The sequence below is a fragment of the Synchiropus splendidus genome, chromosome 1, assembly GCF_027744825.2.
Source record: "Synchiropus splendidus isolate RoL2022-P1 chromosome 1, RoL_Sspl_1.0, whole genome shotgun sequence".
NCBI lineage: Eukaryota > Metazoa > Chordata > Actinopteri > Syngnathiformes > Callionymidae > Synchiropus > Synchiropus splendidus.
This window is the reverse complement of record NC_071334.1, coordinates 27,474,788-27,502,767: the sequence shown is the minus strand read 5'-3', so window position 1 is coordinate 27,502,767 and position 27,980 is coordinate 27,474,788. Positions and strand designations below refer to the sequence as shown.

Here is a 27,980-nt window from a genome sequence, read left to right as displayed (position 1 = left end):
ATGTATGTCTTTCATATCATTAAAAACTGTCATGTTTTCCAGGATAGAAAGAGTGTATAGGGAAGGCTTCTGTCCCTGGAGATGACTGGGAGAGCATGGGACTCTTCCACTGCAGTAGGAGGTCTCCCATCATTAGCACAAATACACGACTGCAGCTGTTGTGTTTAAAAAAGTCAGTGAAACTAAATGGGGGTGTACCCTCTTTTCCCAAGACAGTACGGCCGTGTCTCTTACGAAGCATGAATCCAGTATCACCTTTGCCCTCTGCAACCATAATCTTTGACCCTAACTATGAAGTCAGTTTCTCCACTCCCTACTGTTTTTCCTTTCACACCCCACTGCAAGTCAAAGACTGACACACACTATATTTTCAAAGTGTCTTGTACTGTCGTTGAGGTGGTCACAGGATCCATTCACTAGTAAACCCAAAGATCTCTTGTCAGTCAGTCATAAACAACTTTAGTTTTAGTTTTACAACCCAGCAGAGTGTGAAGGAAATCCAGTCTTCAATGTTCCACCAATGAAATGCAATCCATGCCCTGTCAATCATTAATGGCATGATTCACTTGATGTGATCCCTGAACAAGCACAAATAATTGTAGAGCCTTCACCGTCAGATGACAGACCTCGTAGAATGGCAGCAGTGAACAATGAAAGCTCTCCTCTTGCTCATCCGTCTGATCAGGGTAAGCTCTTCCAGTAACTAAATATTGAACGGTTCACAACACTCATTCATGCTGCTTACACTTACGCTGCTTTGAAACAAGACAGTCAATAATGGTTTATCTTAAAGAGCTAGTGGTTGCACGCTGCAAGTCCACACATGTACATATAGATATTTAAACCGTCTCTGGAAATTAAACTCATTTGTCTCTCAACAATTCGTCAGAGACAGAGATACAAATTTACGGCAATATAATCAAGGCTCCCAAACATTCTTTGAAGTTGGTTATTTATCATTTCTGAGGATACAGAATCCAAACAATTTTAAAAAGATGTATTGAGTTGTATTGACTTTGTATCACCTTCCTCTTACACTGATTTGGTCTCTCTGAAGACGATGACTTTAGAGAAGTGCATGGACATTCTGGTTGGAACAGCTGCATTTTTCACACCCTAGTAAATGACCATTGCCATGTATGTGCGAGCGGCAGATGCCCCTGTTCATAACTCAGCAGCGGCATTGGTCCGTCAGTCCAACTTGTTGTATTGACTCATCTGATTCAATGGAACATTACTTCGCTTGTGTTCTGCTGTTAATAGATATCACAATTGACACATCTCATCGCAAGTTAAAGTTTGATGGACCACAAACCAAATCCGCAAATAAGACACTCCAGTGTTCGTTCAACATTTCGAATGTCTCGCCATCATCTTAGCTTTCACTAACAAAAAGAGAGGAGCGCTGCCAGAATTGCATTAACGTCCCCAGAATAAACCCGGTCGTGAGCGTTATCTGCTGCTCTACTGAACCCGCAGTCTCTTCAGTCGCTTGTTCAAATTGTTCTCTCACTCTCTGGCCGTCTCGCCTCTCGTTCACCACTCGGCAGCCATGCTTCAGTGAAAGCATCCTCGACAGACACTCTAAGCCCTGATACTATAATTTGATAAAGCAGCTTTTACTGGAGGGCTAATGTGACACGAGCCTCCAAAAATGAATTACGCTTGTTATCCAACTCTTCTCTTGTTTCATTCGGATAATTTCACATAGTCATTCATGACACTTCAGTCCACAGCGTGAATGGAAAAGCTATTTTAAAGAATTTCTATTATTAGCTTTGGCTGCAGGGAGACAAGCACTTTTACCGTTTTTGGATAAATGTAGCCTTTCAATTTTGACCCTGGTAACCTCCATAGTTAGTGTTAAAACAGCTTCAACAGGCAGCTTCCTGGCTGTTATCAAGTGTTAGAGGTCAATTTGGGAGTCACCATGGTTAATCCCAGAGATTAGTTCAGTGTTACTGCTGTGCAAGATCTCAATGCAGCCGGAGTCCATCACTCCACATAAACTAGAGATTCCTTGGGCAGGTGGCCAATTAGAGCACAAAGAGATGGACAGCGTCTGGCATTCAGACTTCCTGATAAATCTAGTCAGGAGTCACCAATGGACCTCAACGTATGTTTGCATTAGATGCCATACAGACAAGGCTGGAGTCCACCCAGATGTGACGCTACCCGTCCTCTAAACTACAGTATAGATGTCAAGATTTTTTTTCTTATTCTGTTTGACGCACTCTACATATCTGGGACCAAATCTGTTAACACCATTTGGTCTTTATTCAGACCCATTGCCAGAATCGGTCAGCTAGATGGATCAATCCCGGGGGGATAAAAGCCCATTTATGATCAACTTTACTGACGGAGCTTTCTGCAAGTTTCCACAAAGCCTACATATACAGACCAAAACAGAGCAGTAGTGGAAACCGTGGGGGATGTCTTGCTGTTCCTACCCAATACGTAGCTCCAAAGAGACACAAAGAAGACATAACAATGGTGGAAATTGTCCATCCTCCAGCACAATACATTTAACAGCCTCACTGAGTGCCGCCTCCTACAACACTACTCTGTTTCCATCTTTAGTGCAAGAGGTACATGAATACTTCTTCCACAGTCGCCATGCTGGTTTCGTAGTTTGTTGTTGTCATAAACTTTTGACTCTGGGCTGCACCCCCTGGTGGACATATTGAGGAAGCATGTGACATTAACATCCACCATATGGTAAAAAGACCTCCAGCTATAACTTTAACCAAAGTATGTGAAACAAAACTATGGTGCTCCCCACTGAGACAGGGTGGAATGGACACCAGTGGAAGGAGGATTTTGTTCAAGGTTAGCATGATGCCAAGCAGAAAGAAGAAACTAGTTTTCTGCAAAAGATATCGAGCCGCTCCTTTAGCGATAGTGTGAGGATCTCTTCAGGAGAGTAGAGAGTAGAGCTGGTGCTCCTCCACGTTGCAGTCGAGCTGTGGTAACTCAGGCCTCTAGTTTGTTTACCGTCTGACCATCTTCAGAGTGAGGTGTTCCTGGAAATTCTAATGGATGCCTGGAGAGGTGACCTTGCTATTGTCCAAGATAGGCAGAGAGAGCTTAAGGTCCACACTGCTTCAGATCGGGTTTACCGCCTGACTCAACCTTGATAAACAAAAGATGTTGGATAGATTAACTTTTCAGTTTGACAGACTCAGTCGTTGGAGGTGAGTACACTCCTGACAGGTCCAAATTTACCCTGGATTTTTTTTTTATTCCTTCCCAATGATGCTCTTTGCCTGGCACTTATTTTTAGGCATGCAGCTCCATTTATTCTTTTTAGGGATACTGAAAGTTGTGCGGTGAAAGAGAGCTGCTGTTCTTGCTTTTGCTGCGACAGAATGAGGGCACGAGATGCTTCAGATATCTTGCAGTCGAAGAAACCCTGTTATTGTTTCGAGCTGCCGCAAGTTGTTCGAGGGAGTATTATACCTCGGCTTGAGTGCAGATATTTCCATTGCAATTTCTTTGTTGTTTGTTTGTCTGTCAGCAGTCTTAGTATATGGGCCTGCATGCTGGGAAAGATATATGAGGTTAAGTTGATGGGAATCTCGTGTTTAAGTAACACTTCAGATGAGTAAAATAATTTTAAAAGAGGCTTTTCGCAGAAGCAGATGCAACTTGTGCACCCAGAGGCTATAAACATGTCCAGACAACAATAGGGATATGCATCATGTTGATCATTTGACGATGTTTTTGGTTTGATCTAGAGGACATGGGCACCGCCGCACACTAGTGATCAATGAATTGTATTTTTTTGAAAATAAAAATGCCATTTCTTCTCACCAATGCCTCACTTAAAGATATCAAATGTCTAACAGCACCTTTCTATCTACTGTATTTAGGGTCTGTCATATTAATCACTTAAATAGAGTCAAACATATGGTAAGAAACTGAAAATAGCTATAGTCTTAGAAGCGATCCAAGTTCCTTGAGAGGTGAGAATTTCGACTTTAGATGAACGGTATCATTTGCAGTGAACGAGACATGGAGCCCAGTGATGGACAGGCTGCTGTAAATTCTAAATCAATATGTCTTTCGCAACACCAAACCTTTTAAACCGCTGCAGATAATTGCATTGGGTTTATAGACGGCCCTCTCGTGTGCTTATCATTTCCTGGAGATTAAGTTGCTGAATCCACCTTTCCGATAGAAAATCTGCGGCCATCCCATCAAACATGAATCCTCGGCTGTTAAAGAAACAGTGAAATAAATCTATAGAGCGCTTCAGAATTTACTCCACAAAAGTCCAACAGTTGGAACAAGAGTTATTGATGCTCCGCTATGTACATTAAAAAAAGGTAATGAAATAAGACCTGACGATGCAACTTGTTGACATCTGCCAGTGGAATGAACATGTTGGGCGAGCGGCAGTTTTATTGAACGTCAGCACTCCTCGGGCTTGAAATATTGTGAGGGTGACGCCATTTCATTAAACTACCAGCCCCTCTAAAAGCCGCTGGACAGCGTGGGGGGGGGTTGCACTTTGATTTATGGATTGTCTGGTTTGTTAATAAAGAGTTCAACAAAGATGTCATCATAGTCTCCCAATGCTGACATGTGTTTGATCAGAAGGGTTGAGTCCAGGAGAGAAAATATCCGTGCAAACACCTTCCGAGTTTAATTGCTGGTTTAATTCACAATAAAAAGCCTCGCCAAACATCATTAAGCCTTTGCACATGCGGCACCAAGCAGCAGGCCGGCTTTGAGTGTCTTCGCATATTAAATCCTGCTGCTTTGTTTTAAAGGGAGTGGTTCTTCTGCTGGAAGATAGTTACAGTGTGCTTTAACTCTTATCACAAACAGGATTAAGAAGCTTAATTTAATAGCAACACTGACTGAAAATGTACACGGCACTATTTTCCATAAGGATTTTTTGTAAACCTGGAATGGTCTTAGTGTTAAACCTGTGACGTTCATTGCCGACGGACTTCATATTTACACAGCTTACAATCATTTTTGCCAGACATAGATATTGTTTGGTCAGACTAGGGTCATGTCTGAATGTAAAACTGTCTCGGTTATTTTTTTATTCGAAAATAAGAATTTACACACCAAAGAACATGTTGCTTTGAGAGCCAGATTTGACTCCGATACCGTTCTATCACAGTGCAACAGCGGCAACTTCCTCTGAGCGTGTCATGTTATTGCTGTATCAGATTTGAAATTCACCACTTCTTACGCCAGAGTCGGCTCAAGAGACAGGATTTGGGTGTTTACAGTGGCCAGGAAGTCATTGGCACACTGTATACTTTGGCCCTGTGCCGAAAGAAAACACTTTGGAAGGATGTTTGTGGTTTCTTGTCAACAATTTCCCAACAATTACCCAACTCAGACCCTTCAACATCAATATAACGGTTCGACTCCATTCGCAATACCACTTCCTTCCCAGTAGCAACCTTGTTAGCTTGTCACTTAGTGCTGTTTACTACGGAATCTGCTGCTCCTTAGATACTCACCCACACCATTAGCTTGTACTCATGAAGTGACAAGGGTTTGAGTATCAGCCCCTCTGAAATGTTTGGTTCACATGTTCTGTGGACTCCCAAGCATTTTAAAGGGGAAGACTGTAAACACTTGCAACAAACTAGGTTTGTGGTAGCTCAATCCTCGTCCTGACTTATTATTATTAGGTTGATAAAACTCGGTTGCTGAAGGCGACATCATAAAAGCCACATTAATGATCTCTACCTCACCTGAGACACTGCAAGCAAAACTATCATTTCACCAATTAACCCATGGTTTTTTTTAATCTAGGAGGGAATGTGACTTTGAATGCTACGTATTGATCTCTGAAACTGGTGGCAGGCTTTTCCCACTCATTACACAGTTGGGGCACTGTTGTATGTTGTTGGTTTTTCAGTAACCTGCTGTGAAGACAGTAACACCATTGTTTTAAGCGACATAAATCAGCTTCTGCTCACAAAAGCGCACAATTGTCAGCACACACAACCCGTTCTTTACACTGTTAATGTGAGTGCATTAGTGAGTATATATGGACAAGTTTAACATCAGTTTGATGGGGACAAACTGTTGAGTATATCTGTGAACTTTGAAATTAGAGGACAGGGAAATAGCATTGATTTTGTTTACACATTCTCTGTCCATTCTTGTGTGGGTTTCTGTTGGGCACTCAGATTTCCTCCTACAGTTGAAAACCGCACAAAGGTGAACTACTATAAACAAGATGGAGTTGCCTGCCTGTGTGCTATGTGATGCTCCAAAGCTAAATTCCTAAGGCTGGCAGAGCAGAAATGACTTTCTGAATTCTCGAGTTGTTTTTTTGAGTTGAGTTTTGTTTTGTTTTTGCTTAACACAGACATAAATATCAAGAATCATACTGTGACCACCACCTGATACGATGTTGTTGGTCACTCTTCTGGGGTCTTCTATTTGTAGAGGTCGGGGTAATTAGAATTCAGCTATTCATCTGTGGCAAACCTCATATTGACTCATATATATACTGCCAGCAGGGCTGATAATGGCTGTATGTTCATCAATTCTAGATGATAGAAGAAGGTTGGAGTCAAGTTGGAGCCCAAATTTGGGAGCGAGCAGTGGAGAAATAGTGGATGGTATGAGAAATGACGATAACAAATAAACTAAAATATTGTCTGACATGTAGGATTTAAAAAAAGAGGCCTTGACATTACAAACCTTCTACTGAGTGACAGCTTCACTCAGTTCTGCTTTTCGTTGTGTTGAGCAACTTTAAGGGCACTAAGGTTGAAGACTTCAGGCTGAGTTTCATATGACATCAATAAAATGAGTTTACGTGATATGAAGCGCTTTAGACAGAGGGGAGAGTTCACGCTGCTTTTTTTTTTTTTTTCTCCAAACATCCCTCGAGCTCTGGCTCCAGCTCCCATCCACATCTAACACCTCTTTCATCTCTGACCCACTTTTTTTAAATACAACACAATGGCATAGAAAAAAGGGAAAGAAAATAAAAAGGGTGGAGTGATTCCGATTAAGCAGATTGAAAATGGGGAAAAAATATATATGACTGTACGACAGATTGATAAAGATGTAGGAGCAGGAAGCAAATGGGGAGGGGGGCGAGAAGGGGTGTGGGAGGGGATGGAAGGGTAGGAGGGAAACTGTGCTACTCCTGATAAAGCAAGTGACAGGAGGCAGGAGGTGGTGAGAAACAGACGGCGCAAGCAGCTTCAACAGAGAGGGAGCAAGAGAGAGAGAGAGAGAGAGGGAAAGAAAAGAGACCATTGTGTTTGCTGCTGAGAGAGAACCCATGTCGGCACAAAGAGGTGAGTGTGCTGCTATCACTGACACACACACACACACACACACACACACACACACACACACACACACACACACACGCGCTGATCCAAACAGGAAACACCTGACCCACAGTGGAGGTACGAGATGTGACTCTGATTTTGGTAGCGGACAGGTGTGCGAGAGAGTTGTGTGTGAGTATGTTTGCACTTGAGCTAACATGTGGTTGTTGCTGTATGTCAGGCAAAGTGCACGGCATGTCATTCCTATCTGATTAATGGAGTGGACAGTGCTGGCCAAAGTTTAGTGTCAACCATTGTTCCAAGAAGTGCTGCTGTGGACATTGGCATTACACAAAATTATCTGTATCTGGTCATGCGACTTAGGGCACCCGATTTCCTCATCTTACATGTTCTCTTACATCTTACATGCACTCTTCAAGCACTTCACATTAATGACCCCAATGAATTCTGTAGTTTGTTATTGATGTATACTGTATATGGAGGTGAACAACAGTATTCTTCTGATTTGTTGTGTGTTGTTGTGAGAAGTACTTGAAGGTAAAGGTGGCAGCTAGACTTTAAGGGATTCTAATTTAAGATTTATTAGTGGTATTTATTTGGTTTTTCTTGTTCATTGTGGTTCCAGATTGACAGATCAAAAACACAACACAACACTCATTGATGAATCATAACCAGTCAACAGCTTGGATGGCCCCAGGCAACACTGGTGACTATGTGTGGAATGATTGTTATAGATATCAGTGGCAGCCAGTAGCTATAGATTAGAGTGAAACCAGACAGGCTTGGATAAGCACTTCAGTGAGGAGCAGACATTTTACCCACAGACAGCGAGTCTGGTTCCGCAACGTAGAAACCACTTAAATTTTTATAGGGTCACCCTACATCAGGTCACTGATGTCCTCACTTTAGGACCAGTTAATGAAGACCACATTCTCTGTTAGCCTGCTGAGGGAGAGCAAAGGGCAAGAATGTCTCTTTCAAGTGCATCACATGATGCAGCCAGAGGTTCCCTCTTTGACAAGTTTCACTGGGGCTTAAGCAAGAACCACAGCAATGCTTTTTAGGATTTACAAGCAGAAGATAAAGCAGGCCTTCGGGTGATAACTGTGTTCTCTGGCTGGATATCTGGCCATAACTGATGAAGTCGACAATTCCTTTTTTTTGTCATTAACTTTATTTCCCACATTTTATTCACATGTGCACGACAGTTGACTTCCTTTTTGAAACCAGACCATGAAGTCGAGAACACCCGGCCGGGACTTGTGCTTCCTCTTCTGCTATTTTAACTTTGGGTTGATTGAAGTTCCTCTGATGGACCTTTTTCCTGTTTGTCTCAGAGAGATGATACTGGTTTAAATCAGAAAGGTTGACATCACTGCACTTGTCAGCAGTAGAGCTTGTGGTCCGACAAACCATTATCATCACGCCGCTGACTTATTCTCCTCTGCTGACTCATCTAAAAACTGCTGATTCAACATGCTACTTCTTTATCATTTCCATTCTGTCTCAGTTCCTGAACGTGTCTTTCACAAGGTCAACCTTGCAGATTAAGAAGCCTGGATGGTTCCTCTATCAAAGAGATAACGTTTGGATGGAAAACATCATTTTTAAAAATAGTTTTATCAAAGGTCAAACATGATCGGTAAGCAGGACTTTTTTACAATAAACATTTTGAACTGTGACGGCAGCTGAAGACGTGACTTCAGTTCTATGAGAATGTCAGACCTGACAGGAAATGCAGAACAAAGAAGTGTAGCAATATCGGCCTTTCTGATCATCATTACCTTATTGCAAAATCCTTCCGATGTCATCTAGCCAGTTATAGAGAGGCCTAACATGAACAGACATTTGTATTTTCATCAGCCACTGGGAAGCATGAAGACACCTTTGAGTGAAGCAGGTCCAGCCGTTCGGGAGGTTTTATTTAGACATCAGTACTAAAGCCCTTTCATTTTGTTGGTGTGCTATGGTAAAATTCAAACATTGTCAAAACACCTGTTCAGAGTTTGTAAATGATGATATGAGAAATGGGTGCTGCTTTTTGGACAATAGAACTATGGAGGTGTACAGTTGTTTGTACAGTTATGTGAAGGGACAAACTACAGACGATTGCAGAGCTGTACTACATCAATGAGTGGGCAGAGGGTCTCAGTATGTGGTCATGTCTACAGTGGTAGCATTTTAGTCAACAGATGGGTTTTGACAACAGATGTAGTTTACGGTGAAAGAAATCGCTTTTAGAATGAAGGTTCACTTAAACAATGTCGTCGGCCAAACTGAGGGGGTGTATTTTTTTGAGGACATCGACTGCAATGGGACAATACCTCGAGGTTTTATTTTCTATTAGAGTTCAATGAATCAAAGTCCTCTTTCCATCGCCCTTATGAGAAAATAACATGAAGATTGTGGGTCAAGTGTTTCCTGTTTTGTTCAGTGTGCGTGTGAATTTTTTTCCCACCCATTTGACTTTACAACACTTTACAACGCAAGTTTGAAATTGCGAACTGAAATTCCACCATGAAGTAACTAAGGACGCATAGTTCCATTATTGTGGGGGGTTTTTTCTGTAGGAAGCTGAAATGATGAAAACACACTGCAGACCTTATGACACTGATAAAATACATAAGAAAAGATGTGTCTTTTAAGACCTCTAGCGCTGCATGAAAGTACTCCTTCATTTGTTTTTTAGGAATGGCTTAGAATCCTAAATGACTAATATTTAGGGAAAGGTATAAAAAGGATCAAGGGTTCATTCAAGGTTTTGAGCTTTATGATAACAAACAATAACAGGCTTTTTGGATTAAAGAACAAGTGATCGGAGGCCTTGTTGTCTATTAAAGATTGAGTGCTATGTTGGAAGAAACATATATCTTTTTAAAAAGAACACTTTTATTGTTCCTAAAGCAATTACAACAATTTACGGTTGGCCATGGAAGCAAATGACATTGAAATTGATACTGGAAGTAAGTGAGAACTTTTTCCTCATAGGAAGCTGACAAGCAAAAACCAAAGGCTGTGTAGTTTGGGAATCTTTATTTGAAAAGATTATTTGACTTCATGAATTGCATTGTCACTTTTTTTTCCATGACATCACCAGTCATTATTACCTTGACAGTCCAGATTTATGGGTATGTTAAAATCATTCAAGTCACACTGTGTGTACAGTTGTTGTGTTAGCTTATTGGTGATTCTTGTCTGAACCTGTGAATGTCCTCAGAACAGGTACTGTTGTTCTCTGGCGCAATGTGGCAATAATCAGTTAAAAGTGGCCCTGTACTACAGAGGGTTGTCAGAAAACAAATGGGCATTTGCACCCAACTTAGACGTTTAAAGGTCAATGAAACTCCTACGAGCGTTCCGTGAATGAAGTATTCTACAGTATATCTGATGACTAGCTAGTAAAGCTAATGTTCTGTGACGTCCAAAGTTTGCTTCCCTCTGGTGATCATGATAATACAGCCTTTAAAACACGATAAAAATATGATGGATTGACAGTGAGGATTCAGGGATTAGTATTTTATGCTGCGATTCATCCAAATGAAGCGAAGAATGGCTCTGTTTTGACAGTAGAGTGTCTCCCAAGCGCTGGAAGTTATTTTACGTCTAAACAGTTTTTGAAGCGTAAGCGTCCAGTCATTAATGATAGATTATTATTAGAGCTGTTTATTTACGTTTCTGTGAAAATTGCATCTGATCCTTCAAATATTTACTACCATCTCAGCAAATGATAGTTTGAAAGAGAGCAGACTCCATGTTTATATTTGCAGTCTCAGGGGACCGACATCACTGTTTAGTTTTCACTTCACCGATGTAGTTTACGTTGAAAGAAATCGCTCTTAGAATGAAGGTTCATATAAACAAAGTCGATGGCCAAGCGGGTGCACTTTTTGAGGACAGCGACTGCCATGGGTCAATACCTCAAGGCTTTATTTTCTATCAAAGTCTTTTTCTATGCAGTCTTTTTTTGCATCGCCCTTCCGAAAAAAATAACATGAAGATTGTGCGTCAGTTATTTCCTGTTTTGTTCAGTGTGGGTGTGAAGATTTTTCTTGTCCTAGTCATTTTTCTATTCCAACAATACAGCACTTCGCAAGTTTGATTTGAGTGGGAACTGAAATTGCTCCAGGAAGTATGTAAGTAGGCATATTTCCCTCAAGATTTGTGGGATTTTATTCTGTAGGAAGCTGAAATGATGAAATTCTAAATGCGGATCTTATGCTATTGATATAATAAATAAAATATGATGTGTCCTTTAAGACGTCTAGCGCTGCATGAAAGTTCTCCTTCATGTCTTTTTAGGAATGCTAGAATCCTAAGTGAGTAATGTTTGGGGAAATGTATAAAGAGGATCAAGGGTCCATTTAGCATTGTAGTTTCCCAGCTTGCAATCTACTCTATTGTACGTCCATAAGGTGGTTGGAGCTTTATGATACCAAACACTGGGAGGCTCTTTGGATTAAAGAACAAGTGATGGGAGGCTTTGTTGTCTATTAAAGATTGAGTCCTACATTTGAAGTAAAGTTTTTGTATCACTGAAATATGAGACGCTCTTATTGTTCGTAAAGCAATTACAACAAACTATGTCTTGACAATATGGTTTGTCCTGGGACAAAGTAAGGACTAATTTCATCCTTCAAATATTTACTATCATCTTAACAAACAAGTTTGAAAGAGAGCAGGCGCCATGGTTATATTTGTTGTCTGCGGGAGACTCATTTCATCACATTTTAGTTTTCTTTCATTTTCCTCACCGAGTGACTGATGGCCGTATTGTAACCATAATTGGACTCTATTTGCAATAGGAGCTTCAATTGTTTTTCAATTGTTACTCAAGAGAGGTGTTGTTTGGGCAGTGTCGAGCTTGGTGATGTCATGCCCTTCATTTGTTCCTCGGGTAAAGCCTTGTTTTTCTGTCCCAACATGTGTGTGTTGCCTGTAGCAAGTCAGTAAGTTCTGGCATTATGTAACTAGGCTGGTCCCTCCTTTGTGCCGGAAAGATTTAGGGAAAGCCCTTGACAGGAAACTGAATCAGAAGGTTAATGGAAGGATGGGTGAGGCTCAAGCTGGTTAAGATACTGAACCGTTTGGTGTCAAAGTACTTCATAGGTTTCTTGTACTTTTGGTTGTGACTAAAACATTGACACATGTATTCCTGCCAAGCTACTGAACAGCTTAGAAAAGTACAATTCGGCTTCATCATAGCTAATTTTCCTATAGTGTGGGGCCATCAAGCCGAAAGGAAGATGAGAAGAAGAAAAAAAAACAGTAAAGAATGATTAGAAAACAAAAATATATATTACAAAAAATGTTCTTCAGTAAGGAGGACAAAGCCGTTTGCAGGTAATAATATCAACAAGTGTAATTATACCATGACAATTATTCAAAACTGTTATTTGGTGCACTGTATAAATATTTTAGTAAAAAATTCTGAATACAAATCATAAAACAATGGAAAACCATTCATTTTTATAGCCACAAATGGAAATAAGGAGGGTATTAGGTACTAAAACAAGGTTTAACAAGTTATAGAGTTAAGCTAGTATCTACGGTTCCGAAGTAGTAACGAAATAAATAATATCCTCTGATGGCTGAGGCGTTTTTGTCATCACACGGACATCCACACCGTAAAATCATAGTTGCAACCCCCTTTGCTAAAACAGGGGAATAATGATCATCGACTCTTTGTGTACTCATGATAATCGATATTCCAGAGTTTTACGAGTTTACCTCAGTCCTTCTCAAAAAAGTGAACAGGAAGAAAGAGGTTTTTCACATAAAGTCCAGACGAATAGCTCAGTGATCTGTTTGGTTGGAGTGTGATTCACACAGGCCAGAGTGCAGGAAGCTCCCAGGTCAGTGTTCACCCTCAAAATGATGTGATCGTTGCCATATGTAAATTACAGACTGAAGGTGATCCATATGTTACATAATCCACAACTGTTTCCATTTATATTGATTCTTCCTATGGAAACCAGTGACTGGTCAATGAGAAGCCAAGACTCAGTGATGCATGTTTAGGGTAAAGACTGACCTGAAGCAACTCTACGTCCTTACTGGACAGGATTTATAATCCTAGTAGAAATGGCAGACTGGTGAGCTCAAGTTCTACGCTATTCTTGGCCATTTCTTTTGAAATGTGTTCCGGCCTGTGTGTGTCATGTAGAACATTAACTTACTTTCCTGCCTGTCATTCCTCATATTAAGTCCATCTCTGTAACAGTCCTGATCCAGTTTGTTTAGCTGAATGTCATTATTTTTCACTTCCAATTCTCTCAGCTTTAAACACAGGCTGCGTTCCATCAGGAATGGGGCTGGTTTACATACACAAAGCAGATGTTCATCCTTTGAATCAGTGTTACTCGTGTCTGCTCGTGATTATATCCAGGAGAGTAAAAGAACAACTGGCATGCAAATTAGATTGTAAATGGGCACATGGGGATTTACTCCCGATTTTTTTCTTCAGATTCAGCCAAACAAGATGACACTTGATGAGGCATGTCGAGAGGATTACCTTTGGATAAATGTCAAGAATAGCTACAATTAAATATTGTCATGATTTTCATGATTTGGATTCCTCATCTGTATTAGAAAGAAAGAAAGAGGAAATACCTGACTGGGGTTATGATGGGAGGATTGGGGGGAAACCTGGTGTAAGGGCTGACAAAGAAATGGGAGGATGGTAAGTGCAACAACTTTGTCAAGCTTTGAAGTTGTTTTTTTTCTACCAGTGAAACATCTGCTAAGTGATACACCTTTCCCCGAAGCAACTGCTTATGCCTCATGACTTAATACCTTGGGTGCGTTTCCTAACTTGGTTGCATTCCTGTTGACTTTTCATTCACACTTTGTGATTGTCAGCTTTTTCTTTTTTGCCACCCTGCCACAGAATTATTACATCATCATTGAAAGTTGAGGTTCTTTAGGTTTAAAAAATGTTCTTAAGGAACTATGACGACAGAAAATCGTGCATGTCTGGACATACAACCGTGAAAATTGCCTGACATTCAGAGTGGAGTCAGTGCTTCCCTATATTTCATGCAAGGTGTCATTTTGATTGCCTTCCCCTGGAGGTTTTGACTGCATTTTCAGCTCAGCGGAGACCAGCTTCAGTCGGTATCTGTTAGCCAATGACAATGTGAATATGTGGACGTCTTTCAAGCCAAAGTTCTCACTGCTTTAAGAGGAAACCCAAGCTCACACACGTAGACACTATTTACTCTCATCCCATGTGCATTCCTTCACATTTTGCAGAGAAAATCAGACTTCAAATTCTGTTGATCTTATGCTGATAACTATTTCACACCTGAAACGCAACTGGCTGTTATTGTTGTGTCTGCCAAAGTAATGTTTGCTAAAATAATGCCAGCCTGTGAACTTTGAGCGCTTGTTGACTAACCTGGTCAAACAGTGACAGAGCAGCTGCCTGTGCTTTTGCTGTTAATGTACAGTGATGTGCGGTTTAATAGTCACTATTCAAGCAACGAGAGCTGAAAAGAAAGGAAACTGCCTCGTGAATGAGTCCAAGAAATCTGCAGTCGGATCATGCTTTTGCCCTGCAACACTCTGGAGGGGGGGTCTTCTGGCAAACACCGCTGAAAAGGCAGGGGATTCCGAGCCGTCACAAAGATGACATCACAGCCTGGATGGAATAAAAACAAGCCAAACAAGGGAGTCCCGGCTTCCCCTCCTACACAGAGTTGTGAGCCAAGCCGCGAAACTCCTTGTTATTTCACCCAGGAAGAGAAAGTCCTTATTTGGAACCACATTCCTCTCTGGTCTCCATGGTGTTAGCTTAGCCTCCTGTGCTTACTAAGGACAACGGCAAACTACTGAACGGGCTTTTCTGTCCTCTTCCAACGATGGAAAACGATAGTATCGTTCTCTGCTACTTGATCTGACTTCTCTCTGTTCATCCTGCCCTCCTCATTCTTTCCTCTCTCTCTTCCTCTCCCTCCCACTGCCTCTCCCCCTCTTCTACTCTGTCTCTCTCTCCACTGTCAGTCCATTGAAGTAGAAGACTGAGGTAAGTGCTCCCTTCCGCTCTCCATTCGTCATCGGCTTTTACTCGCTAAACGCATTGATGTTTCTGTGTACTTGCCATCCAGACAGAAGTCAGGCTCGTGCTGTTACTCTCTCTGCACTTGTTCATAGGAGAGCTCTCTCTGTTTGAGTATCAAAGTCTTTCATCCAGTGCTGTGACGTAGGCTTGCATTTTACAACTTGCAAACGTCACCCACCGGCAGGTACCCCATTGTTCCTTCTCTCATCACTATGGAAACATGGCTGGGGACAGTGTGTTTTCACTACTTGAAATTCAATGACAGTTGTTTGTTGTTTGTTGTCTTTGTGCACACTGCACTTGCTGTTCTGTTGTGTCTATTGATGTGATTTACCTCCAGTCGTATAATACTTTTACACAGTCTATTCTGCGGGTTTAAATCCTTGTGGTTGTCGATATAAATCATGAAAGTCTAAATATATTCAAGTTAAGTGCAATACTTTTTGTGTAAATCCCACAGTTCACCACTGACGTGAAAGCACAAGTTTAATGAATGAATACAAGAGAGGCTGCCCTTTGTATCCACATTCTGTTGGATCACTTTTCCACAAACAAATCCCTAGTGGCCCCAGGGTTCAATTTAGGCCCATTGTTATGATTCTATTTGAATAAAGAACATGCATGGTTTTGTATTCAAATATGAAAGAGCAAACACCTCTGCAACGTTTCGTCACAAAGCACTTTGAACATTTCATTAATGCCACAATAAAGACGGCCATTATTGTGAAGTAGCCCGAGAATCAGATTTAGGTCTCTTTCATGGCGATTACTGTAGATCAAATTGTGAAAAGTTGTGTTAAATCTGCGACTGTTCTTTCAATTATTTTTAATAATAATTTTTAATAATTTTTCAATTACTTCATACCGTGTGGTCATGGCCAAAGACTACGATCCAGATAAAGATATCCAAAAGACAATCAGAAGCAGCTAAGGTTTTAGTCATGTTTGATGATGCACTTCACTCAGAAGTGGTTTCTGCCCATCTGAGAAAGCAGGAAGCCCCGCCTGCATCTCAACTATCTGCAACTGACTTTGCAAATACCTCCATTTGTGGTTGAAAATGCTCTCTCTGCTACATCACAGTACTCCCATGCCAGACCTATACTCTACCCGTTGCTCATTTCTGTTATTGTAGAGGTCCTCAGAGGTCAGAGAATATAACTAGGCTGGTTCAGTAAAGGACAGAGACCCTGTCATATTCAGATTTTTCTGAATGAATCCCTCGTTTCAAGAGAAGAGAAGAGTTTGCTTGTAATCTACATTCAGTGGACGAACCTGTCTGTTTTCTTTTTTCTGTTTTTTTTTTCAAATACAGCACTTTTTATCTAAAGCAGACTCTGTAAGACCTCTGGCGGTATATTCCATTTCCTGTGTCATCCCTCTGGCACCAATGAATGAATTCATGCTATGAGTACCAGCAATACCTAGTACCCAGATTTGATCTTTCGTTGTGTTGGCAACACCATATATCACATATTCATTATGGATATTTGAGAATTATTTGGAAACCTGATTTGCTGGACACATTTTATATATAAGTGGTAAAGAATCTATACTGACATCATTGCGTACCGATGACTACCTAAATTTTACCTGCAGTGTTTTCCAAAGATCCTTTCAACCAATCAATGATTTTATTTTTGTTTGATTTGTTTTGCGCTGCAGTTTACTGAAAAGGGGGAATATTTTCATTAGCCAGTCAGAAATCCGCTTTTAAAAAAAAGAGCAACTAGGATGTGATATAAAGCTATTTATTTTAGAAGAGACTCAAGTATGTTGAACACTGTAAACAGGCTGCAATTTCTATTGCGTGTTACAAGCTTTACCTGTGGTGCCGCACGAGGATCCATTGAAGGATTGTTGAGGTTTTGTTCGGTCGGTTTATTGGAGTACTATTGAGATAATGTGATGCAACAACTTTGTTTGATTTTCTTCCCTGGTGATGACTGTATCATTGCAGAGAAAAGTGTGGCTTCGATTCTATGCTAGATGGGAAGTGTTCATTAAAATCTGGGCAGCTGGGAGTGTTTAAATGTGGTGTAGCACTACAGTTGTCCGGGGCTACTCAGCAAAACAATTAAACATTCGCTTGACCAGACTTGTACAATCACACACATCTGGACACCCAGACTGTCACAACAGCCCGTCCCTTTTCCTAATGTGCTCTCTTTTATACCCCGCAAACCCCTCTCCCTTCTCCTTCCTGTCTGTCTACCTCCTCGCCCCCGCTCCCAGAGATGAAAGAGAAGAACCCCTGGCACACTCCTGTGACCATCATCATCACTGTGATTGGCGTCATAGCGATAGTTGCCTTGGTGACGGTTGCGGTGTTGCAGAACAAGCCTCTGCCCCAAAAGTATAAGGTATGTCACAGTGACCTTAAGCGCGGATGCGCCACTTCCATATTAGGCTGGAGATGTTGCTGGAGGACATTAATCATGTGGTGGAGGAAGTAGTTTTCAGCCTCCACTGTTGTCTTCCTAAAATGCCTCAGTCACGGTTGACTCATTGTCCTCAGCTTGTACTCACAATGTGCGAAAGCCCTGTTCCAGAATTAACATCACAGAGCGTCTAACTGGAATTCCACCCGCTGTTTTCACACCAGTATGGGATCGTGCTGGACGCCGGCTCGTCGCACACGGCTCTATACATCTACGAGTGGCCGGCGGAGAAAGACAACAACACCGGGAGGGCTCAGCAGAAGCATTCCTGCAAAGTCAAAGGTACATGTCCGGCTAGAAAGAGCAAAAAGTTGTTTCAACTGGCTGACATGGATGAAAGAGAATTTCATGTAGTTCTACCATGCAATTTTATGTCTCTGTCGTGTTTATTTTTGGCGCAAGTTTCTACGTCACTTCCCCAAAACCAGTTCTGTCTAATCACGATCGATAGAAATGAAAGGAAACCAATTCATTTGTTCCTATTCTCTCCTTTAAAATATGACTGGCATCTCTGTGAGGGACTGTTCTCTTGACGTTCCAGGTCCTGGTATCTCTAGCTATGCCTCTGACCCTCAGAAAGCAGGGGAGTCCCTGACAGCCTGCATGCAGGATGCTGTCGCCTGGGTGCCCAGCAAACGCCACCAAGAGACCCCTCTTTATTTGGGCGCCACCGCTGGGATGCGTCTATTAAAGTATGTTCACACGTCTTTGGAAGTTTGTTACGCAGCCAAACACTAATTCATACATGGCTTCTGTTATTATCAAGGTTAGTTTCATTGTTTTGCATCCGTTCATCATTTTCATGTACGGCATTTTAGTTTTTTTTTTTATCACATTATTAGTTTTTACATGGAGCATGTTAAATGAATCACTTCCCTGTTTCTTTTCCTTTCGCAAGAGTCCTTTGTGCAACACTTCTATTTTTACTGATAGTGTTTTTTGTCACTTTTCCCTTATCTTATGCCACACACCAGTGTCATTACGACACAATGACAAAGATAATGCTTTTCCTTTTTTGATATTGTACAAAACATTTTCTCAAGTATATTTCACGTAAACCTGGGAAAATCTACCGAAGAATGTTTTATTTTTTTCAATAACATTTTTTTAAAAAATAAAGCTTTCCTCCTGTGATGGATCGCTGCATGGATTTATAGCTCAGATGGCACATCAGTCACCTTCGAGTCCTTTCAACTATATGCTCTCATATATTTGCTGCTCTATTGATTGAAAACATCAATGTGAATTACGCTAATTAATCGGTGCGTGTGTGTGTGTGAGTGTAGTATGGAGGACAGTGTGGCGTCTGACAAGGTCTTCCAGGCTGTCAGCAATACCCTGCAGAAATTCCCGTTTAACTACCAAGGGGCAAGACTCCTCAGTGGACCAGAGGAGGGGGCCTTTGGCTGGATCACGGTCAACTACCTGGAAGATCGTCTCAAGCAGGTGCGTGGTTTTCACTGAAGCAGGCAGTCATGTACTGTCTACCTCAATATTAATGTAGACATTTGAATTTTATTTCAAAATGTCATGTTATTTCAGCATTGTATTTCATAATTTCTTGTATATTAATTTTCATTTCCCTATTTCACTGGGACACTGTAGGGCTTACGGACCACCGGGGCTCTTGACCTCGGCGGGGCCTCCACTCAGATCAGCTTTGTATCAGATAATTTTGACGGATCTGAATCTCCCCAAAACTTCATGACTTTCCGTCTCTACGGCAACGATTACAATCTGTACACGCACAGCTTCCTGTGCTACGGGAAAGACCAAGCCCTCCGAATGACTCTTGCCCACCAGACACAGGTAAACTTCTGACTGCAACTGGTCGGCCACAATCTCTCTGTCTGTGTTACGCATCTCCACCTCACACTCTCTCCTAGTCAGGTCCAGCATCGATCTCGGACCCCTGCTTCCTCTCAGGCTACTCGGAGACCAAGAACTATTCCATGCTCTACAACTCCCCCTGTGTGTCAGACAGGAAACCTTCACTAGCACCGGTGACCTTCACGCATAATGGGAGGGGAAACTTCCAACAATGTCAGGAAGCTGTCCTGCGTGTTTTCAACTTCACTAGCTGCAAATACAGCCAATGTTCCTTCAACGGGGTCTACCAGCCTCAAGTGGAAGGCCCATTTGGGGTAATGTGACAACCATGACTCTGTATTTTTAACTCAAATTGGAAAATGGAAGTTTTACAGGCTTACAAATTAAGACAAACCAATTGAAATAACTAATATTTTAGAGTGTCTACCACATCACTTGAAGCAAATGACTGAACATCTCACCTCTCTGATGCTCTCTGAAGAGTTCACCAGCCAACCCTCCCAAGGAGACTCTGGCTTCAGACAGTGAATATGTCCAAAGTAAATACGCATTAAAAAATGCTTTGTTCCAGGAATAGTTGTTTCAGTGTGTTGAAAATGTGGCATGGAAGGATTGTGTAATTGCTTTTTAAAAGAAGGAAGTGGCACATATCATAATCTTTAGTAAAGGTAGAAAAAAGGTCACACAACCCCGTGTTATTACACAACTTATCACTTCTCCTATTTAACAGTTTTGCTAAAAACGGTGAGGAAAAAATTAAAGGAAAGAAAAGGGGAAAATCAGTGATGATTTCCAAATAAGGTCTTGATGTCTCCAGAGATTTTTTGACTGTTCTTCTGGTGAACGGTGTGAAACCAGCAATGTTTATATACTGTATAATAGATGATCTGATTTGTTTTAGGTTACCAATATTTCATCTGAACTTTTCCAATTCTGTTATCATCCCCCAGGCGTTCTCCGCGTACTATTTTGTGATGAACTTCCTCAACCTGACGGACACATCCATGCCTTTGGCACAAGTCGAGGAAAAGCTTGCGAGATTCTGCTCTACCCCTTGGCAGCAGGTTGGCGTGTTAATCACCATTGTCACAGTCCCATAAAAGCGCTCATCCCTGTTCGTCTTATCTGTGTCCTGCAGCCTGCTATATGCTACACTGATGCTATCGCTGTGTTTTTGCAGATAAAGGAGCAGTATAAAGGAGTGAATTTGAAGTATTTGGCCGAGTACTGTTTCTCCGGCACGTACATCGTCACCTTGCTGACTAAAGGATACAACTTTACCTCAGAAGCATACTCCAAGATTAAATACATCAAGAAGGTCAGTAGATCATTGTCCACTCCTTTCCTGTCTTGCCTTCACTGGGGTCACATCTTCATTGGGTCAGAACCACAACCTGTGATGTGCCTACTGAAGTACATTGAATTTTCATTGTTCCCCAGGGATATGGAAGGATGTATGTGTTGTTGGGTGTGGATCTACCCTGTCTTGTATTTGGTGACCTACTGCTGCATTGCCAGCACTGCCTAGTTGGGAACGATGTCCCAAGATCGCTAGGGAATGAATCTTCGTCTTTCTGTGCTCCAAAAACAAAGGGCAACTCTTTCCACGTGTGTTCATTCCTGCGTGACTGTGACCTTGTGTGTGGTGACCTTGAACTCTCTTTGAGCTGTGAATCATATTCCCATTTTCACCAGAATCAAAGTCACTCATTATAGTTCCTGCCCCCCTTTCCAAATGATTCTTGTGGTTTTGTATGGACGTCCTGAGGTTTGAATAGAACTAACCAAATACACACAGGAACCTTCTGAAAATTCAGTGCTGAAAAGTGAATTATCCAACACATCCTCCCACTTCATGACCCCCTCGGTGCCAGAGTACTCGGATGACTCAGATGCAGGTGTTATTAGTGCAGTTTTTTTGTTCATTGTATTTCACATTATCATGGTTCCTTTCTTTGTTCTCAGTGTGCTGACCTTCACTCACATTATGATTATATGTTTTAACTCAACACTGTCCTGCAAGACATGCTTCATTTGATACCTGTTGAATTTTGTTTTATTATCATTGATAACACTGAGCAAGTTTTGACAGACAGGTAGCAGTCATGTTCTGGAGCTAGCTTGCTAAACACAGTAGAAGCAAGAAAGAATAGTGCTCAACCACCAGTTCTTTATCAATGAGAAAAATGCCCCATTTTCTGGAGCCTTTTCTCTTCATTCTTAAATTCTTAAGAAAAAAAAAAAAGGTAACACCCTCATCAATTCTGCCCCATGCATTTTTATTTAATTTTTATTTGAGTTCATGTGAGAATCAATCCCGATCTGCACTGGGACACACCAGCCCTCACCGCAGCCCCTCCCATTCCTCGTCATGCGGTTCTGGGCGGCACTCAAAAGCCCCTCAGACCTGCAGCATCAAACAGATACAGTGTCTGAGCGATACCCTACAGCCAAAGTTGTGATTCATCTTATCAACATTTTTTACTAATATTTTTCGGTCATTTAGTTCGATGATTTGATCGTCTTGCTGTAAAAAGCAGTACCCAACGGACACAAACCCTGCAACCTTGCGTCCCTCGACGCTTTGCCACTATGCCACAAAGTTGACATATTTCCGTGATTGTATTATACCTTGTTTTTTATGAAGAACATCTGTAGCCATGTGATTGGAAGTCATAGAAATGAATAGGAAAATCTCCAAGCAATCTGATCCAACAATATCAACCATAAAATAATAATTTTATTATTACGACTACTAGGGCTGAAAGATACATCATCATTGAACCCACCTACTGAGCTCTTTTCGATGTCTCCTGCCCAGGCTGCTTGCAAAGTATAAGGCAGGACCAAAGTCACTGTGGCGCTTCCAGCCAACTGCAAACGTCATTTCACATTTGCCTTTGATCGAGGACAGCCAGCATCCATCTACATTCTTTGTATTACAGTTTATACAGTTTCTTTTTTCCAAAAAATCATTTGCTTTCATTAAGCCCTTGTTTCGTATCAGCTAGTTATCTGGCATGAATATTGAGATTCAGCCCTTACTCCTACTATTACAACGACGATGCCATTACTTGAGTCTGAGTGCCTATAAAATGTATTGAGGCAAATTTAAATTCAGTTTGAAACCGCTCAGGGAGGGGCTTACTTTCAGTTGCATGTAGCACCTTTGTAAATAGAAGGACTTCTATTTACAAAGTCTAGAAGGAGGTGCAATCTTGATGTGGATTTGAGGATTTATACCCCGAAATGGCTTGAGCTATATTGGGTGTTGAATTCCTCTGCACAGCGAGGGAGCACTATCAACACTGTAGGCAACATGAAGCTGTCTGTTGCTTTGTTTATTGGCCAGCTGTCATTTTGTTGGTGATCGGGGAACTGCTTTAGAACCAAGGCCAAGTTAAAAACTAGTGACTGGGTAAACATGAATCGTATATCCTAAAATTGACCATGTTTAATCTGGTTTGTAAATTGTATGTCTTGTCATCTGAGGACAGACTGAGGACTGATTTGAAAACAAGCAGTAAACACTGCTGCATTGTTGGAATATGTTGTCATCGCCATGTTTGTGTTTTCAACATCTGGACATGCGTCTTCACATCTGGACTCAGGTCTGTTTTTTCATGTTGCTACAGATCAAGGGCAGTGACGCAGGGTGGACTCTGGGCTACATGTTGAACCTGACCAACATGATCCCAGCGGAAGCTCCAGACTCACCACCTCTTCCTCAAGCTGGCTACATATCCATCGTCACGCTGATGGCCATACTGCTGTTCATCCTCTTCATCATCAGCCTGCGGCCCCTGTGGCACCGCTGCATCAGGCCAACACACATTATTTAAACACACACAGACGTGAGCGCCAGGTAGTAATCGAGTGTGACGTCAAAGGTCAACGCCTGCTGAGGAACCAGAGTTTGAAATCACTGCAAAGACATTGAAGGACATGTGCTTTGTTAATGGCGGAGTTTTACTCCGACCGAAGGACACTTCCGTGAGCGAGTGTGTGTCTGTGTGTTTGTATGCCGTCTGCATGTGAATGTCTCCTCAAGTATGTGAATAGCAAATTGTATAAATCAACATATAAACCCAAGTTTATACATATTTAATCTGCGCTCTATTTAAAGCAACAACTGCAGATTTGTATTTTTTCTGATGTCGGGAGTGTAGAGGAGTACATCTTCATTTCAGGAAAAATAAATGTAGGCGTCATATTTCTTCCAAGTTTCATGATGAAATGTCTTTTTCACAGCAAAAATAAAGTTTGTGTTACTTTTCTTTTCTTCAACTGAAAAGCATATTTGTGTCAACAAATAAAAGGTTATTAAACAAACAGCAGAAATTGAACTAAATTGAGTAACATATATTTTGTTTAAAGACTGTTCTTGCCTTTGATGAATTAATGCACTAAAAGAGGAAGGAAAAGGTGACAAATGAAAGTCTTGAGCCAAAGACTTCTTTTTAGATGATGAAAAAATATACAGTAGCGCAAGAAAATGAACTTAATAAATCAATATGTAGTTGAGAGGACAACATGCTGGCAAAACACGGTTCTTAAACGTTTTAATCATCTTTAGAAATATAGCCATCCATAATAAAAGTCCTAGACATAAACGTCTGAGCAGATAAATCCATTTCAACCATTACACTTTGGTAAATAACAAAGCTAACTTTGCTAATTCACATAGTAAACATCTATGTACGAGTTCACTCATTTGAGGATGTGTTCGAACGAAACAATGACGCGCAGAATAAGTTTGACCTTTCTCAAGAAATGCTACCATCTAGTGTTCAATAACTATACTTGCAACGTAAATGTCTTTTTTTTTTTTTTTTTTTTTTTTTTACATGTTAAATATTAAAAAATTCTCACCCCCATGTCTGCTGCCAGGTGTTGAGGAAATACTTTTACATGTTATTCCATTCTCGTGAATAATGAGCCGGATATGAACAAATACTCGAGGAATTGAGCCATAAAAATGGCTCTTCAATGAAAAGATCTGTTGTCTTTGTCCCAAAAACGGGAAATAGGTCACGTGTCAAAATTCTCTCCAAGGTGCTAGAGACTGTAGATTGGGAGGGCGTGGGGGGGAATTGAGTTTTGCTCATGTAACAGTCCACGGGAAGCACTGTTGGCAAAAATGTAGGTTTCAATATCTTCCGGTCCCCTTTGTATATAAAATTCAAGATTAAAATACATTGGATTATTCAGTTTCCGATGCGCTCACCCTCATTTGACTTGGGTGTCACCTGTGTGTTCCTTTAGCTGAGAGGTAAGGAGTGGACATGGTGGTGCTCTTCCTCATGGTCAGTGTCTGTTCCGACACAGTTGGGATGACCAGTTGTGGAACAGTCATGTGGTCCACAGGGTCATCCAGCTGATCTTTATTAATGATATTGGTGGTCTCCGAGTCCAGCTCCTGGACTCTTTCCTGATAAAACTTCTGCCTGAGGCGCCTCATATGTGGGAGCTCGCAGCAGGTCTCTAGCAGCACCAGAACACACACCAGGCCCAGCAGCAAGTAGACTGGAAGGCACAGCAAGAAAAGTGTTTCAGTGACAACAGACTTTGAAAACATCTAAACTATTTGTTGACAGAGACGAAGTTCAACTGGGAGGAAGTCCTTTAGCTACAAATTGTTGCTACAATGGCTACAGGGTGTGATACCAGTGCCAGTTCATTTACTCTTTAACGTCTCCTCACCTGTGATGAAGAGCCTGTAGAGCTGTGGGTGCGGGTTTTCCTCTTCACTCTGGTTTTCTCCTGGAACATAATCTCCAAGTCCGATTGTGGTCAGGGAGATGAAGCAGAAATACAGTGACTCCAGGAAGTTCCACTCCTCCTCCAGGTTAAAAAAAATCCAGGCAGGGACAAAAAGCAAGAGCAATGTCATCAAGAGCGCGAGGCAGGTGGCGTGCACGGTGGCAAAACTGGATTTGGACCAGGCCCAGCGCCGGTGGAAGTAGGATATGGGGCCCCACGTGACCACCACCATGAGCCTCTGCACCACAGCAGAGAGGAAGAAGAGGGTGACAGGGATGCCGAAGAGTGAGTAGAAGATGCAGAAAGCCTTTCCTTCATCTGAGAGTGGAACAGTGTGACCATAACCTGAACACAAACACACAAGAGGCATAACTGTAATTGTGGCGCCCCAGGTCTTTATTGGGGGTTTCACAACAGCCCACAGACAGAGACCCGGTGGTTCTCAGGCTAACATGATTTCTCTTTCAAAGGGAAAAGATTTGTCTTTTAAAGGCAACTGGTTCAGGATTTTTGCAAATGGTTAAGAAAAGAAATGGAAGAATGACATTTCTTCCAGGATAAATTAACATATAATATAAATGTATACAATTGTGAGTGATAGAAACAACCAAGATGAGCTCATACAAGTCACTCTCTCTGCTTCCAGCTGGAAATTATAATGATAATAATAAAAAAGAAACCTCAGAGTGAACATATTAATTGGCAAATAGAGTTTTGCTTTCTGATTTAGCCAATTTCCCCTGGCACTGATGTAACATAGCGAATATGCCATCCCTTAAATTCATAACGCAGAAATTAATTTTGAAAACCCACTGAACGTGTCCAGACGTTTTTCCATTTGAAGGAGGCCGAGCTAGAAAAACAAGTAAAGCAACTACTAAGTGTTAAACAATCACTAATATCTTTGTTAAACAATCACTAATAATCGGATTTGCACACAGACGGGGTCTGTTTAGACAGTAAAGATTTGGGTTCTAAAAGTTGTGAAAACACTGGCGGAGGCCCGCTGGTCACGTGACGCTCACCTGTGGTGGTCAGCACGGTGCTGGTGAAGAACAGGGAAGACACGAAGCCCCAGTTTCGGGGCTCAGTGTTGTTGACGTTGATCACCGAGACTCCGTAGTTGCTGGCCTTCACGGCTCGAATCAGCAACTCCTCCAAACGCTCATCGGACACGCAGGTGTTGTTGCTCAAGAACTCCTGTCGGGCCGTCCTCAGCTCCCGGCGGAGCTGCTGCTCGTAGGGCAGCTCGATGGCGGAGAAGATGCCGGCCCCCAACAACAAGTACAAGATGTAGCCCACCAGCAGCAGCGCGAAGTTCAGCGTCGAGTGATGCCGCTGGGCAAACTCGCGGATCATCGCTCCGAGTTGTGTGTCCTGGAGATAAACAGAGCGTCGACGCTGTAACGTCTCCGAAGCCTGAATCAAGGACGGTCCTCTTCCTCATTCTTTTTCACTTCGACAGGTGGCGAAGATGACGTCACTCGCATCCTGCCAGGTGAGTGTGTGAACTGATATCCGTCCTCGTAAGAACACTGCGGTGAACAAGCGTCTCCACTCGTGTTTAGTCAACAGGTTTAACGGGTTTGGCGCTATTAGTGGTAACATAGGATTCGTGCTCACCTGACCTTGAAGCAAAGTACATGCGATGACTATTGCTTTCAGAAACAAAAGAACCTTTTAGAAGCGGAGATCCAGGCTCGGCTATTGTCTGATTTGGATCTAAAGATGGAGGCGTTCCATGAAGCGCTGCAGGTGTCAAACACAAGGCCTGGGGGCCAAATGACAACCATCAAGTTATTATATACATTTTACGAGCGCTTTAAGGACATATAGAAAATAAATAAATAAAAATAAAATATATAGTTTGACTGGTGATGCTGCAATATAACTTATCGGTCACATTTTTCTTCACTATGGGGAGCCATCTACTTCCGGCTCATGGGACCCAAGTTAACAGAAAATGTCAATGGAGAGGTAAATAATTTTCTGATCAAGCTTGAAATATGCCATAGATCTCACATATGATGTCTGTGAATGTCTGTGAACACATCAACTGGCATCAGAAGTTACTTCAGGTTTTATGTGATATGTAGTAGCCCACTACAATGCACATCACTCCATAGTCGGTCGAGTGAGAGTTAGCATGCGGGACAAGCTGTAGAGGGTCACGGTAAGTACTGTATTTAACAATGTCAGCTAATGTTTCCCTTGGATAGTTTAGTACCTTTTTTGTTTCTCAAGCAAATAAATCATATTTGAGACCACTCAAAACTAAACTCACTGCATTATTTGTCATTTAAATTGCGGTACAGCATATGTGTGATCCAGGGCATGAGGTTGAAAACGTCCATATAGACTTCCATTCATTAAAAAAAAAAAAAAAATCTTCGGTCCCATGAACCGAACGGAAGGGGTTAGACTTAGACTCCCTATACCTAAGCATGTGTGTGCTGCTAATAGTGAGTGCTACAGACTGGTCACACTCAGCCATGGTTCGTCACAACGTCACATAACATTTTGTCAAAACCCAGGTTGCTGCTTTTAACAATGTTGTGCTACATCACTGGTTTCTTTCACTCTTATTAACTTTATTCT

General features: G+C 41.7%; 2 protein-coding genes across 9 annotated transcripts; one reads left to right on the top strand and one right to left on the bottom strand.

Annotated features, from left to right (window-relative positions):
* Positions 1 to 616: 616 nt before the first annotated feature.
* entpd1 (ectonucleoside triphosphate diphosphohydrolase 1) lies at positions 617 to 24,442 on the top strand. Of its 8 annotated transcripts, none has more exons than XM_053872941.1 (10): positions 617 to 686; positions 17,584 to 17,711; positions 17,954 to 18,071; positions 18,331 to 18,481; positions 19,076 to 19,235; positions 19,395 to 19,598; positions 19,676 to 19,933; positions 20,570 to 20,683; positions 20,800 to 20,937; positions 23,255 to 24,442. In XM_053872941.1, the coding sequence occupies exons 1-10, from the start codon at positions 635 to 637 to the stop codon at positions 23,459 to 23,461; spliced, it is 1,530 nt and encodes a 509-aa protein (XP_053728916.1). In that variant the 5' UTR covers positions 617 to 634; the 3' UTR covers positions 23,462 to 24,442. The 8 variants fall into 8 exon arrangements, with proteins under 8 accessions (XP_053728916.1, XP_053728930.1, XP_053728937.1 ...); XM_053872955.1 differs by lacking the exon at positions 617 to 686 and adding an exon at positions 7,155 to 7,292 and having other exon boundaries at positions 23,255 to 24,441; XM_053872962.1 differs by lacking the exon at positions 617 to 686 and adding an exon at positions 8,910 to 8,931 and having other exon boundaries at positions 23,255 to 24,441.
* LOC128763813 (potassium channel subfamily K member 1-like) lies at positions 22,348 to 27,080 on the bottom strand. Its single transcript, XM_053873010.1, has 3 exons — positions 26,408 to 27,080; positions 25,323 to 25,727; positions 22,348 to 25,145 (listed from the first exon to the last, which is right to left on the bottom strand). The coding sequence occupies exons 1-3, from the start codon at positions 26,739 to 26,741 to the stop codon at positions 24,865 to 24,867; spliced, it is 1,020 nt and encodes a 339-aa protein (XP_053728985.1). The 5' UTR covers positions 26,742 to 27,080; the 3' UTR covers positions 22,348 to 24,864.
* Positions 27,081 to 27,980: the final 900 nt, after the last annotated feature.